Source organism: Rattus norvegicus, chromosome 4, assembly GCF_036323735.1.
Source record: "Rattus norvegicus strain BN/NHsdMcwi chromosome 4, GRCr8, whole genome shotgun sequence".
Classification (NCBI taxonomy): domain Eukaryota; kingdom Metazoa; phylum Chordata; class Mammalia; order Rodentia; family Muridae; genus Rattus; species Rattus norvegicus.
The window spans coordinates 32467128-32484190 of NC_086022.1; the positions used below are offsets into that span (position 1 = coordinate 32467128).

Consider the following 17063-nt stretch of genomic DNA (forward strand, 5'->3'; position numbering starts at 1 on the left):
TATTTAATTTGCAATTGAATCTCCATATTCAAATTTTAAGTACTGTTTATTCTTTCATTCTTATGAGTACTAGAGAATCATTAATATTTTCTTTGTAATTATTTGTCTGTCTGTCTGTCTGCCTGCCTGCCTGCCTACCTACCTACCTATCTTGAGACAGGGGTGGCCTGGAACTTGGTGTGTATATATATTGGCCTCAAACTCACTGAGATCTGAATACCTTTGCCTCCCTAGTGCTGGGATTGAAGTTGTGTGACACCTGCCCCCCACCTCCCAGTAGAAATGTCTTCAAGAGAACTACTTCATGATATAGAGCATTTCTGTATTCTGATTTTTTTTTCTTTCAGTTACATTTATCATAACCGTGTATCTGCTTGGCTATGTCTTAATTTGGCCTTGGTTGGTTTCAGGTTCTAGTCGCCTGACTCCTTTATTTGAAATAAAAGGAGAGGTCTGGTTTGAGCATTAAGGTCATGTCTGCAAGAAGGAGCTTGGGTAGGTTAGGGACAACTGGGCTAACTCTTAAGGTTCTGAAAGTAGGAAAATCAGAATTCACACATTTGCTTTTACATAAGGGAGTCTCTAGTTTAACACTCGCTGTTCCAAGTGGTACTTGAGGCACTCAGTTGGTTACACAATGAAAGGTAACAAAGAGGTGCCTCTTCCGAACTTTGTGTCTTTGTTGAGATATACTGAAATATATCCTTAATAAAATAAAGTGTAATACCAATTCTGTTCACTTTGACTGACAGAGAACCTCTGTAATGTTATTGGAAATTTGTTGAGTCGACTGACATGGATCATATAGTTGGAATTTACTGGGAATACAATTCAGAATGTGTTATGTTAAAATGTATCTGAATGAAGTTTTTATTTTTCACTTGAAATTTATCTAAATTAGTTTCAAGGAAAGTTATCCCAAAAGTCGTAACTACTTTATTACTTTTTATTTCATTGGAGAGAAACTTCTTGACAGACCCTAAAAGTGTTGTGTTATGGGCTGGAAGTGTAAGTTGTCAGAACTACTTTGTTGAGCACTATACTTTTCCCATAATATAATGTTTAAAGTATCCTTTATTTTTTTTCTCAGAGTATGATGTTGACAGTTTTATGAACTTAATTTACAGTAAATGTTTACAGCTTTTAGCTGTGGACATGTATATGCTAAGGACTTTGCTTCTTTGTTTTCCCAAATTTGCTAGAATTGAGAATCCATATAGTTTGAAGATGTTTGGCTATTTAGCATTCTTAGAAATGGACTCCAAGCTTTGTGCTGATTGTGTTTGAAGTTTAGGCAGAGGATTTGAGGACAGAGATGTGATTATAAGCGAAGTCACCTTGCTTGTTCTGCTTGGTCTGGTCATGTCAGCTTTAGAAGATCATGTACCTGTTTCGTGATATCTCGGGTTGTTGGCTTCATTTCACGGTATTTGGTCTTCTTCAAGGTCTGTGGGTAAACTCTTTCCCATGTGTAGATTGGAACCCCGTGGGGCAGGCTCTAAGGCAAGCATACTGTTAATTTTCATGGAATATGGATATTAAATATAATTTAGAATTCCATTTTTTCACATTTATTCTAAAAGTTTTAGAACTTGCTCAGACCAGTATATATAAAGATGTGGTGACTGAATAACAGGTATTTGGGAAACCTTAGAGCTGGAAGCAGTCTTTTGAGTTAGCCTACTTTATAGAGCAAAGTGATGCCCAGAGATCTTACAGAAACTGACTTGAAACACCAGACCAGGCAAAGTTCAGTACAGTGCTGTTATCTTTGTATTATATTGTCTTTGTATCATCAGATTTATACAAAGGTTTTATTTTCCATCCTTACGACCAGTGTGTGTGTGTGTGTGTGTGTGTGTGTGTGTGTGTGTGTGCACTAGAGCAATTACATAAAAGCACTTAGTTAATTATTAAGGATACAGTATCTTTGTTCTTTCTCTGGTGATGCCCAGACTCAGCAGAAGCATTTGGTTCATTCCGTTGAGTTTGCAGGTAGCTTTTCAAAGCTTTTAGCCTTCCATCTTAGAATTAGTGATGTTTTTTACCACAATGCAGCTTTTATTTATCAAAATGTTTATGGGTAATTCTTTTGAATATACTGATTAATGTGACTAAAATGGCTTGAACTTAACGTTTCTAACCGATACCTAAGGGTTTCTTTAAAAGCTGCACATCTAATGCCTGCGCCTTTATCACTAATTTCTCTCTGTGTGTATTTAATTAGTAGGCAATTGTGGTCAAACTGCAGTTGTAGAGTTTGAGAGCCTTCTTAATAAAATGAAATTGATTTCTAGATTTTATGTTTATAGCGTTTGACATGTTATTTACATAACCATTCTCACAGAAAAAGAATGATGTAACTATAAATAATAACTGCCATAAAAGCAGCCAGATTTACAATTTTATAAATAAACAACCATTTTTATAGTGATTGAATGGGTGTGAATGCAATTGGAAATACTTCTTTGTCCTCCAGAGTGAAAATGTTCTCGAAAAGAAAGGGATTGCCAGTTCTAAAGTGCCATTATATTGCCATTCTTCCCTCTCTCCAGCTCAGCTCAGGCGGACTTTTCAACCTCACTGGGTGCAGGAGGGTATCTAGGTTCAGCTGTTACTGAAGCACTTGCAGGGTCTAATAGGACAGCTTTTCTTCTCCTTTATCTTTATAGTTCAAGTTATTAAAGTAGAAATGCAGGCTAACTAATGATTTTTCTTTACATTGCAGATTGGATCATAGATATGTTTTTGGCTCCCTAAGTCAGGTAGTGAATTTGGTCCTGGGCAGTCACTGAGAAATAGCGATTGCCTCCTGGAGGCTTTCCCCTGGGAACACAGTCACAGATACCCATTAAGGGGGGGACCAAGAAGTGAGTGGAAGATGTCACCTCCTAGAGAAGGTGACCTTGGAGACTGGAAAGCTAGGTGGATGTTTGGCAGAAGAGTTGTTCAGCTGTGAACACAGAGCAGGGATAATAGTGTGGAAGTCTGGGCTTTCCTTGGAGTCCTGTGTGCTGTCCGTGTGGATAAAGGGCAGGCTTTGGAAACTGGATGAGAAGTTGAGGCTCTCACACTCCATGCTAACTTTCTATTTGTCCTTATTTGGGAAGCTGCCAAAGTGTTTATTGCCTATGGGACAGTAATATGATTTTGCTTCAGCTTTAGGTGCTGCAAACATTGCTCTGTTGAGAACCAGCCAGGCAACAAAATCACGAGAGTGTAGATAGAAGCCCTCAGAGGCTAGGACAGGCAGCCCATGAGCCTGAGGATAACACGTTCTAAGTATTCCTCTAACCCATTCCTGTGGTTTCTGCTGTATACTGTGTGTTGGTTCTAGCTAGAGATCTGATTATTTCCAAGGTATCAACCTGGAAATGCTGGTGGACAAAGGATTTAGTTTTGCTCACTGTCAGTTTTTCTAGAGACTGTAGCTGCCAGTGTCTGACTTCAGGTATGACTAAGGTATGCGTATGGCAGCATTATATGCTTTCAAAAGGCAAGGTTTGTGCTGTAAGCTTGAACATTGATCCTTAGACCATCACACACATCATGCTACTGTTTTTCCTTTCTGGTAAATTGCTTTGTACCTGTATGACTGTCTGTGTGTCCATCTCCCTGTACTGTTACCTCCTTAGTGCTCAGTGAGAGGCTCAGCTAGGAGCCATTACAAGGAGCCCGTTGAGGTGTAGAGCATGAGGGTAGGATTGTCAAGGGTGCCTTTGACAACGAATAGTCCTCCTTATTTAAAAAAATTAGGAAAATTCCTCCCAGAGACTAATGACCTCAGAAATAAACTTTTTTTTTCTGTGCTCGTATCCTTTTCTTCCCTTAAATGTGCTTTGATCTTACGAATGATGAATTGTATATTGTAATCCTCCCTGTTTGCATGGGCTATCAGGAACTTGAGAGTCAACTTTATTATCAGCAGGCGATATTGAAAATCAAGATTTCAATGCATTGAACTAAGTCTTTTACTTCTTTTTATTATTAAGAGGTTTGTCAGTTGTCAGTGTTTTTTGAGATTGAATTTATTTTGTGAGTGGATTTATTTTATTAGAGTTCGGAGACCTCTTTTGGTAATATATAATTTTAATAATGTCAGCTTTATGGTTTTTGACTGTTACAAATAGGCCCAAGAATTGTATATACACTTTGGTTAGATTTTTTTTTTTTTTTATTAACTTGAGTATTTCTTATATACATTTCAAGTGTTATTCCCTTTCCCGGTTTCCGGGCAAACATCCCCCTCCCCCCTCCCCTTCCTTATGGGTGTTCCCTTCCCCACCCTCCCCCCATTGCCGCCCTCCCCCCAACAGTCTAGTTCACTGGGGGTTCAGTCTTAGCAGGACCCAGGGCTTCCCCTTCCACTGGTGCTCTTACTAGGATATTCATTGCTACCTATGAGGTCAGAGTCCAGGGTCAGTCCATGTATAGTCTTTAGGTAGTGGCTTAGTCCCTGGAAGCTCTGGTAGCTTGGCATTGTTAGATGTTTGTACCACACTGGAACTGCTAAGCTACAGAGTGTGGAGCGCAGTAGCCTTTAAAGATTTCCTAAGAGTTGTTGAGATGTCCCCTGTGTCGTGCAAATGCTAGAGTATTCCTTTTGTTCCACATCCAGCCAGAGTTTAAAGATGCAATCTTTAATTATTTAAAAATATCTTTTGGCCATTCTGCTTGTTTGTTTTGCTGTTTTTCATAGAAGCTTTTTCAGAATAACTAATGGACTCAAATACCACTTTTTTAAAAAATATTTTTTGTTGTTGTTTATTGGCAGTTGAATAGTCTCTGCCAAGTGTCTGTTGGCGCCATTTGCCCCCACGTTCACTTCACTCTGTGTCCTTCTGTCAGCCACACTGTCTTACTGCTGTATCTTGGCAGTCAGGCCTTGCTAGCCTTGTTCTCTGAGATTTAAGTCGCCACAGAGATTTCAGGAACTGATTATCAGATTCTCCAAGTAATGCTTTTGATTAAAGTTTGGTTATTGTAGATCACTTGATGAACATATTGTTGGAAAGTTTGATCTGTTAGCATGACGTGCTCTTTTGTGTATTTAAGCTCAATTTATTTCAGCTCAGCATTGTATTGCATAACTTTTGTTGATATTTGCTCTCCTTAAATTGTATTTTTAAGATGTTATTTTCTATTTCCTTTATTCCTGTGTTGTAGAAATTAACTTTGTGACATTTTACTTTTTAACTTAATTTTAAAATGTGCCATGAACTTTTAACTCTTCATTCTCTGTAGTTCTTATTATTCATTTTTCTTTTCTAACATCAGTGCACATACTGTGGGTACTGGTTTTCTGTTTATTCATCAGTGGTATTTAGCACTAAACACCTTTAACTGTTTTATTTGGTAGTGAGCTGAATTCAAAGCTGCAGGATACTTTGGAGCAAATTGAGGTAGGAGTTTTATTATAAATTGGATAGCATTTTCCTTTTGGAGGTTTTTAGCTAGTGTAGACACAACATTATTTTTTGTGTTTGTTTTATTTCCCTTGTCTCTTGTGTTTCATTTGAAATATCTATGAAATTAAGTCAGATTTAATCTACTTGTAAACTAAATAATACTTCTAGAATTAGGGGGACTTTAAAGCAGAATTTGAAGATATCACTTTTTCTAGAATAGTAACTCTCAAAATGGGAAATGGCTGTGTTGTCATGTTGTACAATGAAAATACTTTCCACATATTTTATTTTATAAATTACTTCTCTTTTTGACCCTATAAATTGATTTCATTGTGTTTATTAATCGACGAAAACCCTCATAAACTCCAAAAACAGATTGAAAGTGTAGAGGTGGGAGGAGAAGGGTTCCTCACGGAACTTTCTTACAGTTCTACCTGTGTCAGAAGCCATCTGCCTACTGCAGCCTTTACAGTACAGGGAGCTCCATTTACAAAGCAATATGAGCTCCTGGATTCCCTCTCCACCTCTTGCTTTCCTGATCAGGATACTGTAATTGTAAAAGGTAAACTATCAAATGACCTTTTGTGAAAGAAGTCTGGTCAGAAATATTATTTGGTAATTATAAAAATGTCTGTTTATTTGCTAATCAAAAGCAAGTGACTTGAATTCTGTAAGAAAACGTTGCTCTGAATATTTTTAATGAGGGCCTTGTTGAAAATTCAGTATTTATTCATTCTTAATAAAAACAAAAATAGTATTCTGTGCATATAGAAAATCATTATTTAAAAATGAAATCGTTGAAATAGAAACCCAATAAGAAGTGCATTTATGATGGAAAAGCTTAACTCGGGTGTGCATTTTTCAAAGTCAGTGCTGGGTTGAGAATGCTTATTTTGCTTCTTCTGAAATACTAGGCATAGGTTTCAAGGTAAATAAAATGCTCATAATGCTAATGATTTATTATTAATATAAAAATTATAGCAGCTAATTGTAAATTATACATGGTTTCTACTAATCCAGTAAAATGGTAAATAGTTATTAATTATAAATGGAGGGAGGGTAGTCTTAATATTTTCTTTATATTGCTGTGAAAAAAGGTTCTTTCATGAGCTCTTCTGTTGATTGCATAGGAACAGTTGGATGTAGCTCTTTCCAAGATCTGCAAGAATTTTGACGTTAACCATTACACCAAGGTTCAGCAAGCTTATCGGCTTCTTGGAAAAACACAGGTTAGTTCCGAGCAGATGTCACTCAGGAACCTTTATGATTGAGTCTGATTGTTACCAATATGATATCCTTACAAAATTTCACCTAACAAAGTGCATTTTAATGCCGAATAAATAACGGTAACATCTTATTAATAGAGTCTCAGAGTGTTAATTTGACAGAAACATCCTAAAACTTTGTTTTAAACAATATTTGACAGTTTTGCTATTTTCCCTACTTATGTAGGATTTAAGAAAAGTATATTTTACTTGAGAGGATGAGGCAGGAATATTGCAAGTTCAAGGCCATAGCAAGAACCTGTTTTCAAACAAACAAGTAAGCAAAAAACCCACAAAGGGAGGAATGGAAGTACAGCTGATTAGAGTCAGTGGGAGAGTGCATGAGCATCTGTGCTTTAAGTTGTTCCTGTGAGGGGGATCTTAATAAGAGCCTTCGTTTGTTTCCTAGACAGGCTAGCCTGACTCCTTCAATGATATATAAACTATTTCTTAGTGAGTACATTTAACCTAACAGGTTTCTCTAGTACTGTAGCTTTGTCATCTAATGTGTGCACACTCATTATGCACAGTCTTCCATGAAAAACATGAAACTGTTATAGTTCAGGAGTCATCACACAAACCATACGAACTCTGATCTCAGTTTGGCAGGAGTATTTTATTGAACACACCCTCTAAGACCGATCGATCCAGATCACAAAAAAGGACTCGGGACCCTAATTGTGGTACCAATCTGTTGTTAGGGCGAGTTTTTTTTTTTTATAGGAAAACCAAGTTCAGAAGTTGAGAAAGTAAGGGTGGAGGCAATACCATGTGTTTGGCTAACTCGACAAAGTACTATCAACTGACAGTTAAGCTGATTGGTTCTGTGTGAGGGTACGAGGGGAGGTGGACGGGCGTTAGATGGGTGGTGAACAGGGGAATTTCAGAGTATTGAGATAACAGGGTATAAGCAGTAATACAACCATAGTGTTAGGACCTTCTAGAAGAATTTTTCTTATGTTAGCTATGGATAATTACACTTCTGAGAAGCAGAGTCTGAGAACCTGAACTTGAATCCAAAATGGCTACTATTATATTAAAGGGAGAAGGCCTCAATAGAAACAAGGGAAGTGGTGTGAAACTTAATTGTATCTTCCGTATCTAGAATTATGCATTTAATCACTCAGCCTTTACACGTGATAGACACAAGCTTTTATCTTTTTCTCTTTTTTAAATGATGTCTTCTTTTGGAAGGAAATTCAAGACTACTCCAAATGTTTTGAATTTTGTTTAGTATCTAAAAACTGATTTTTTTATATTTTCTTAATTTTCATAAAGACTTCATATTTCTGAGTGACATTCGTAAAGACCTTTAGAACTAAGATTATGACTTTAAGTTTTCTCCATAAGACTGTTGGGTATTAAATATACATGGTACCTTCTTACTGTACTACTCCAGGTCCCAGAGTGTAACTTGTCATATGTATCCTGTTGTGGTGAGGGAAACCACTATAGTCAATGTTCTATTGCAATGTACTATGACCAGGGCAACACTTACAAAAGAAAACATTTAGAGAGCCTGCTTATTAGTTTTATTATCGTGGTGGGGATCCTAACACCACTGAGGCAGTCATGGTGCTGGAGAAATGGCTAAGAGCATTACATCCATCGATAACAAGCAGAAAGAGATATGGATCTATCCCCAACTCCACCCCTGCCCCCAATGGATCATGGGCCCATTTGGTCCACAAGGGCAGCGGGAGCAGAGACAGAAACCTGTGAGTATGTACTACGAATAACCACATCCATCGGGACTGGCTCTCAGGAGGCAGGTCAGCTTTGTTTAGGTGATTTAAGGCTTACAGTGTTTTGGAGGATTGAGGGTAGCACATCCAGGATAGACAGAGGTCATTGGTTGGGAGCTTAGGGTACCTTAAATACATCATTAGCATAGGGAAGCATTCCAGGAAACTCAGATGCTGGCTAAGCAGGCTTTATCAGGACAAAGGAAATTGATCCTAAAATCTAGCTGAGGCTACATGACATTCCTCCAGTAGAGGTATGTGTTAGAGCTTAGAATTCCTCAGACAAGGTCACTAGTAAATGGAGTCTTCCATATTGCACTGAGCCTATAGGTTATCTGGTCATGGTGGACTTCACCCTTAATTAGAATCTTCCCATAAGATACGGAGCCTATGCCTGAGTTGGTCTTTTGAAACCTCAAGCTTACTCTAGTGACACACTTCCTCCAACAAGACCACACCTACTAATCAGTCTAATCCTTTCAAACAGTTCTAGTCCCTGGTGAGCAAGCGTTGAAACACAGAAGCCTGTGGGAGCCATTTTTGTTCAAACCCCCACAGATGCACATGTTATGGTTGTAAGCGAAGATGCTGTCAGGCGGAATAGTGCTACAAAGAGCTCTGCCTGGAGAAACTAAAAAAGAGTGGTGGGAAGTACTGATTTAAATAGTCTAGTCAGGAAAGGCTCCCCACTGAGGAATCTCCTGAGTAATGTAAGAGACGGCCTGTGGTGGACAGTTATATGTGAGAGTTAAGAACAAGTGAACGAGAATGCCAGTTACAATGAGAGCAGCAGCACGGCTTCCCAGTGCACACTCAGCCTGAGTGGTGTGACGCCACGGTGACAGGAAAGCTGATCTGCAAACAGCGTGCACCACACTTAATTCTAAGATGGTAGTGAGCTCCTGCTACTGCTATAGTTGGTAAGGTTTTGCTTCTCTGTTTTGTCAAGTCTTTTGACGTGTATTTAAGACTCCAAACTTACATTATTATTTTTCTTTCCCAGACTGCAATGGATCAGCTTCATATGCACTTCACTCAAGCCATTCACAACACCGTGTTTCAAGTTGTGCTTGGCTATGTGGAGCTGTGTGCAGGAAACACAGATACAAAGTTCCAGAAGCTTCAGTATAAAGATCTCTGTACGGTATGTATTAATTTCTTTACTCTTCTCTCCCTTAGGTTTTAAACCAGTAATTCCCTGATTCTTTGCACCTATTGTCTGAAGGTGCCATTAAAATAAAAGCAAACATAGAAAACAGGTGAGGAATGCACATATTTAGGGTGTACTTTAGCAGGAAGCATGGCTGATGGAACTTCAGAGTGTGTCTGCAGAGGAAACGTAGCATCTGTTTGCTACTCATGCTACTCATTTTTTTTTCTTCTTTTTTTGGTTTATTTTTCAGATATCTTACCCTATATAGTCCAGAGTGGCCTTGATCTTGGGATTACCTCCCTTAGTCTCCCAAGTTTCAGATGCTGCCATCTTAACTTGCTTGGTACCTGTTAACCATCAGTGGCCTTGTAGATGTCATTGGCCAAAAGCTCAGGGTGGTCAGGGCTGTAGTTACACAGTTGGAAGTCATCTGTTTACAGTTAGAGCCAGGAGCCCAGATAAGGAGACTGGGGAAAGGGGAAGGGAGATGAACAAAATGTTAAACCGTTGGCTCTGTGGAAGAGGATGAAGGACTGAAAAAAGCAGCTGGTGGGGTAGGACAGCCAGGAGAGGCTGGAGACCCAGCAGTGTAAAGGAAAGATGCGGAGTAGTGAATGGTACCAGAGCCTGAATGCGAAAACTGCACAGGCCCAGTGACTGCAGCGTGGGTGGAGACCATTGCTTTCTGTGCGCTCCTTGGTCTCTCACTGACCTTGTGAGTCTTCTGACATCTGGTGAGGGAACCATTAGCACTTCCAGAAACTACACAGCTACTTTAAAAGATTATTTCCAGGAATTATTGCTATTGAAAAGTTGCTAATCTTAGTTCTTCAACAAGTTTCTGAAGGAAACAGGATGTGCGGGAGCACTCATGCACGTGCACACACATGATGTAAGGGTCTGTGATTCCCAGTGACACCCTGCACTCAAACAGCATGTAAAGGCCAAGAGAGCTCTATTCTGCAGAAGCCCAGCACGCTGGGGTCGCCCATTACCAAGACAGGGAGACAACCAAGTGAGCTCGCAGGCCTGATTTAAAGTGTATTAGTGGAATTCCGGGGTAGGTGACTTTATCTTGCTCCATGTCTAGGGACATTCATTCCAGAACCAACGTGTGGGGGCTGGAAACTGTTGCTGACCCACTGTCCTTGCTTCAGGCTTGGTAGTGGGCAGCTTCTGATGGCAGAACAGTTTCTGACTGAAGCCTGGGTTTTTTCTAGTAACTGACTAGCCTGGGCTTGCCCAGTTCTTAGGCCTGGTCTTCTGAACTGCCAATTTGAAGCCTGCATGGAGTCAGCCTATCTCACTATCTCAACACACACTCACACACGGACCCGTCTTTTGGGATCTAGAGAAATTTTCTTACTTTTGAACTATTACAAATATTCTAAGGGTCATACTATGTATATTTGCTATGTCAGGGAGTTAATGTGATTGAAATGTCTTTTAAAAATAATTTTATAAAATAGAACTTTTACCCATGTCAGTTATTAACTTTTAATCTAATATAGTTATATAATTATACATTTGCCCATTGGTAAATACAGCTGTCAATTGATGTTTCTGAATCATTTATTTTCTTAATCATCTACATTTTATTACCATAATAGTTGCCTGTGCTTCTGGTTTTGTTAGTGTGACTATAATTGTCAGATGGCTTTAAGTAATATAGCAGGTGATTACAAGTTTGTAATTTTGATGAAATATAATTCCTACTAATTCAAAAAAGCAGTTTAAACAAATAAAGGCCCAGTCTCTTTATAATGGTTAGCTCTAGTGTTTATATCTGTTTGTGCATATTGTTTTTGTAGGCTTTTTAAAGTCCAGGCTTTATGAGCAGGTCCTCTACATTCAAACTCTTAGTTCTGCAATTAAGATTGAGTTATATGTGCTTTGATCAGTGAAAAGCTGCTCAGTGTTTCTTACCATGCTTCTTCTGTATTGTTTTCACTTAAACAGCGATGATACAGCAATATTTTGTAATAGCTGTATTTTTTTAATTATAAGATAACTAATAACTTATCATTGTGGATTGCCCCTTGAGTAAATGCTTTTTAAAGTTACCCCTAAAAGATTTCTGGTACCTTGTTACAAAAGTAGTCATCTATATGTGGTAGTAGTTGAACTGTATAGAATCCAGTTATGGGAACCATTGGTCTGCTAATATTCTAGAGCTGTCATAGAAACCACATATACATGTAAAATACTGCCCAGTATGATGAAGTAATACAGCTTTCAGAGGAGTACAGTGTTATTGACTGCCTGTGGCAATTCTAGGCTAGCTTGTAGCCCCAGGTGGTTGCAGAACTGCATTAATTCTTTACCAAAATGGGTGCCAAAAAAATCAGTGGCCTGTGTGGTGTGCACCACAGTCTTCAGCTGTCGTCTTTAAGTCCCTGCATAGTGCCCCTCCTGCACAGCTCCCCTCCCTCACTTCACTGACGCTCAGCACAGGTAGGCGGGGATGAGCAGCGCTGTGCTTGAGAATGCATGTTGGGTCCACTGTACACACTGTGCTCTTGGTGATTAAGATTTGGGGGTGGAGAAAGGACTTCAGTTCAGTTTGTTGATTAGTTTATCAGAATAATACCATGTACTGACTTTGTTCTGTAAAAGACGGTGATTACCTCAAGGAAGTGAGAGTAGAAGGCCTTTGACGTTCACTAAGGGAACTGATTAAAGAAAACATAAGCACATTTTCCTCATGGGAACAAGTAGGGTGCTCATTGGCATCACTCAGACAAGGGGGTAATTCATGAAGGAGTCCGGTCGTAGGACATGAGCTTTATGTGGTGGTGGGAGTCATCTGTCTCTTATTAAAAGTATTTGAAAATATTAAAAATTAAGATAATTGAATGGCACAAAGTAATCAGGAGGTAGACGTTCTCTGAGCAGGGAAGGGTGCTTCCTTTAATTGGGAATAGTCTGGGAATAAAAGGAGACAGTGTCAGCCTGCTTTCTTCTTGGTACTCTACTGAACATCTGTCTGGGTGAGCAGGATTGAAGTGGAGCTAGTTTTTTTTTTTTTTTTAAAACTCCTCCTTTTATAAAGGAATTGGGTAAAATTATATCCTATTTTCATCAACTGATAAACAGTGTCTCTTGGTTCTTAAGCCCAGCAGAGAAAACAAAACCTCCATTTTCCTTTACTATTCCTGTGGTTCTGGAGGTCGGCATACAACTCTCAGCAGAAACAAAATAATTTACGGGAAGAAAACCACTTGAAGTCTGAGAACTGCTGCTATTAATTCGTTAGCGTTCTTATATTTAAACTAAATGTTTAAATGGTTATGGTCATTCAGATGCCATATCGCACTCTACCATTTGTAATGTTTAGATACATGTATTATTGCCTGTTTTACGGTGCTAGTGCATACCTGTTTGATTACAGCCCCAAGCAGCAGCTACAAACGCCTGACACTGTACTTGGGAGGCAGCGTCTATGCCACAGCTGTTACTTAGTAGTACATTTTTGCATTTTTTTTTTTGCTTGTATTTCTGTTTAGCACTGATGATCAAGTGCCCGGTAGTTGAGAATGGCAGCTTTCTCCACAAGCCGTTGGTGTTTTTAAGTCAGGAGTCTAATCAGATGCTAGGAATATTTGTCATCCCCTGGTGCCCTTCAGGAGTCTTGGCCAAGGAAGTGACAAGGATGGGCTCCAAGCCCAGCCCTGTCCCATCCAGTTCTGTTCTTTTTTCTGCTGCTGCCGAGGTATTTGGTGGTTACAAAGTACATAAGATATTAACATTGCATACAGCATGGCACATGCAGTAATCAGTAGAGATTCACAGCAGAGGGAATGTCTTTTAAGCACTTTTCCACTTGGAGACAGAGTTCAGTCCCCGTGTAGATGCTCTCAGCTCACTCGGCCTAGTGTTGTTTTGACCATGACTGCCCACGCTGCAGCATTTTCCCAGTGGTGATAATGACCGTGTGTGTGTGTGTGTGTGTGTGTGTGTGTGTGTGTGTGTGTGTGTGTGTGTTTGTGTATGTATGTACGTACACGCACAGGCACTGTGGAATTTGGATCTTGGTAAGATTCCAGAGCATCTGTTCTCTGTATGTTTATTAGAATGTGAGTAGAGTGCTAATTCTAAATATGAAACAACAAAACTGCATAGGACCCTCTAGGAATTTGTTTTTTTTTTTTTTTTTTTTTTTTGTATATAGTTCATAGAGTTTCCTTATGAGTTCAATTGTATAATAAAAGACTGTCAGTCTGATATTCATCACTTTTCACTGAAGGAACTTTGAAACGATATTCTTCCACTGTATACTTCAAGTTCAGAATTTAGAGTATTTACACTAGACGTTGAGCATCAACTGGACTAACTAATCAAGACTGACATGTAGCCGCTTGAGAAGTCGGTGTCTTCACTTGAATGCTGATCAGATAGGCTCTCGGTGGTGGTTGGTAGTAGAGAAGGAAGGTCCTAGGCTTTCTCTGAACTGACTGTGGCGAGATGGGAGGTCAGATCCATGGAGTTTAAGCCCCAGTGAAGATTAGACTGGGAACCTTCCTGTGCTCAGATTGTGTCCACGTCTCTTCACTGTGCGAGCCAGGTCTGCAGATCCAGTTCTTGCAATGGAGAGCTTTGTTCTCTGTGCTCATCCCAGTTAGGAGAATTGAATGTCTTTCCTATAGATGTGGGATTTTTTTCCCCTTGAACATGATTTTATTTAAACTCTTCCTTTTCTGTACTAAACTTGTTTCTCAGAGACTGCATTCTCTCCTTCCCCCTCTCCCACCTGCCCTGAAGTCCCCAAGTGTTGAATACAGCTGTAGACCATGGAGAGGTGCTGGGAATCAGATTTGTGTCTCCTACCCTAAAGGCACTTCAGGAAGAGGTGATTGACTGTAGCATTTCCTAAATCGAATCGTTCCCAATGAATTGCACTTTTCCGTCAGTGAATGTAGAAACGGAACTGAGATGCCCAACCTGAGCATGAGCCGAGCTTTTCTGCTAGGTGTTTAGTAATTGACGACTGATTTAAGCAAGTGATGACATAGGTCTGGGTACCTCTGTCTTTTTTAAGGAACGTGAAACTCCAGCCCCTCAGCTGGGGACGGAAATCCATGCATCTCTCCCCTCCCCACCCCTCCTCTCCCCATCCCTGCAGAATTATTGACTGGTTTGGTCATGAATTTGGTAGTGAAGCGGGGGACCATGTAGTCCCAGCCAGACTTGAACTTGTAGCACACCTACCTTACATGGCTAGGAAGAGTTGTTTCTTGAGTACAGATGCTAATTGCTTGAATGATATAGTGGAAATGGCTCAATTTTAATGCAAAATGACTCAACAGCATAGGTTGCAAGTACAGAGGTTAATATGCCATAATTTATATACATTGAAAATACCCTTTAAAAATTACATTTATTTAGTAAAATGGTCTCTAAAGTTTATATTTTAAATATAAACAGATGAGAATTATCTTACTATATGGTGTTAAATTTATTATTCTCATATGCTTGTACACATTGATGTACTGGGTTTTAATTTGAGTTCTTTTGACAGACTTTTAGACAAGATCATTGATTCAGCTAGAGCTTTGAATCATTTATGCTTGAATCAGTGGTTAACAGGTTTGCTGTAATTTCAGTTGTTTTTGAAAAAAATGACAAACATTAATATATCTTGCTTGATACATCTGTAAAATACAGTAAGCCTCTAGGTGATAGCATAGGAGAGGATCTTCAAGAGAGCATGGGAGGGAGCCCTAAGAGAGAGCAGAGGGGAGGAGTCTCTTCTCCTTCCATTGTATAGAGTAAAAAGTAGTAGAATTAAGTTTTAATTTTATGAGTTGATAAACTATGACATTTGAGTGTATCAGTTATTTTTATAGTCCTAATATTTCTCTCAGAAAAAAAATATTCCTAATACTATCTTTCTCTTATCTTCTAGGCAAAATGCTGGAATATAGCTAGATGAAATGTATTTGCATAATATAAATATAAGTTAAGTACTATTGAATTTGTGGAGTTTATTGTTCTAAATTAGCCTCAGAGGAGCTCCTGTATTGAGTAAAGAATCCTGAAGTGCAGCCTGGGACTTTTGAGTTTTGTTTTACTTGGCTATGTATTTTTAATCATTCCTGATTTTGTTCTTTTTTTAATGTATATTTGGTAAGAAATGAGTCAGGTATAATGATGTGCTAAAATAAACTAAGAAAAATAATTAAAATTGGCTCATTGTAAGCTAGCGGTTATAAAAATAAGGATGTGAAATTATTTTACATAACTGCATGCTATTCTTTTATGTATGTGGATGATAGCTTCTTCTGCACATTCCTGTGGTGCTTGGGTTTATATAGGCTCCAGTGGTTTTTTAGCACACATTCTGTTATGGCGCATCATCAGGGTACATTTCTAGAGGTGAGGTGGCATGATTGAAGTTGCTGTTTTGTTAGGTGATTCCTCTTTCTCTGTGAGATTATATACCATTTCAGGTTCCTTTCAGCAGTGCTGTGGGAATCATGTTTGCCAGGCTTACTCTGACTAGATTAGATAAGCTGAGCATAGTCTCTCATATCATATTTTCTGTTTCTCTTTGTGAAGCTATTATTTTGTGTTTGCATGCCACCCCATAAACCAGACTGTTGTGATTCTTCTCTTTACTGAAAGAGACATCCCACTGTACTGCCTAGGCTGACCTTGAACTCATAGGTTCATGCCCCTGCCTCAGCTTTCCAAATAGTTAGAACTTCAGGCATATACTGACACATCCAGCTTTTCACTCTTTAGAATTCCATCTAGACATGGGATGTTAATTCTTTATATATGTATGTGTGAATTTTCTCAGCTATATCATTTGCATTTTGACTTGTTTATGGTCCTATATATTCTGCTTTTTCATGTACAAATTTATCAGCTTTTAGTTTGGTTGCCTCTCAATGTTGAGTTGTACATAAGGGAGCCTTGTATCAACATTAGAAAGGAAATGCTTCCTATTTTCTCTTACTGCTGTATAGTTACAGTTTTTGTTTAGCTTTCTGACTATTCTTTTCATAGTGTATGGAGTGGGTCTAATTCTTACTTTTCTACTGACTGTCAGGTTGCTGACCATTGGAAACAACAGTGTACTGATGTAAGGAGCCCCTCCCGCTTCGCTAGGTTTTCGTGAGAGACTGGGGGTTTTTAATTGGTTCCATAATAAGACTGAATCGACTTAAGTAATATGTCCATAACTGAAACACCCTCATCAAGAGTACCTTGACTTCCAGTTAGCTCAAATCTTCTACACTTTTTTACAGTGTCTCATAAGTTTTCCTTGTGGAGTCTTTGAACATATACTGCAAAGATTATTTCTAAAATTTTTTATCTCTTTATTGTAAATGCTTAAATGATTGTTACTGACATGAGTCTTATTCTTTTTTATAACCCTTATCATTGCTGGGTATTACTGAGTTAGTTTTACAGATGTGTAGGAATTTTCAGTTACTATGTCAGTTAGTAGATTCAAGTAGGTTTTGTTTGTGTGGCCCCTAGTGGT

General features: G+C 38.8%; 1 protein-coding gene across 3 annotated transcripts in view; it reads left to right on the forward strand.

Annotated features, from left to right (window-relative positions):
• Vps50 (VPS50 subunit of EARP/GARPII complex) overlaps nt 1-17063 on the forward strand; it is a 101199-nt gene that overhangs the window by 28027 nt on the left and 56109 nt on the right. For 2 of the 3 annotated variants that reach the window (XM_008762704.4, NM_001173511.1), the window contains exons 10-12: nt 5360-5402; nt 6539-6637; nt 9422-9562. In XM_008762704.4, coding sequence (XP_008760926.1) covers nt 5360-5402; nt 6539-6637; nt 9422-9562 — 283 coding nt within the window. The remainder of the gene's footprint in view (nt 1-5359; nt 5403-6538; nt 6638-9421; nt 9563-17063) is intronic. The other variant, XM_006236037.5, reaches the window with a different exon arrangement.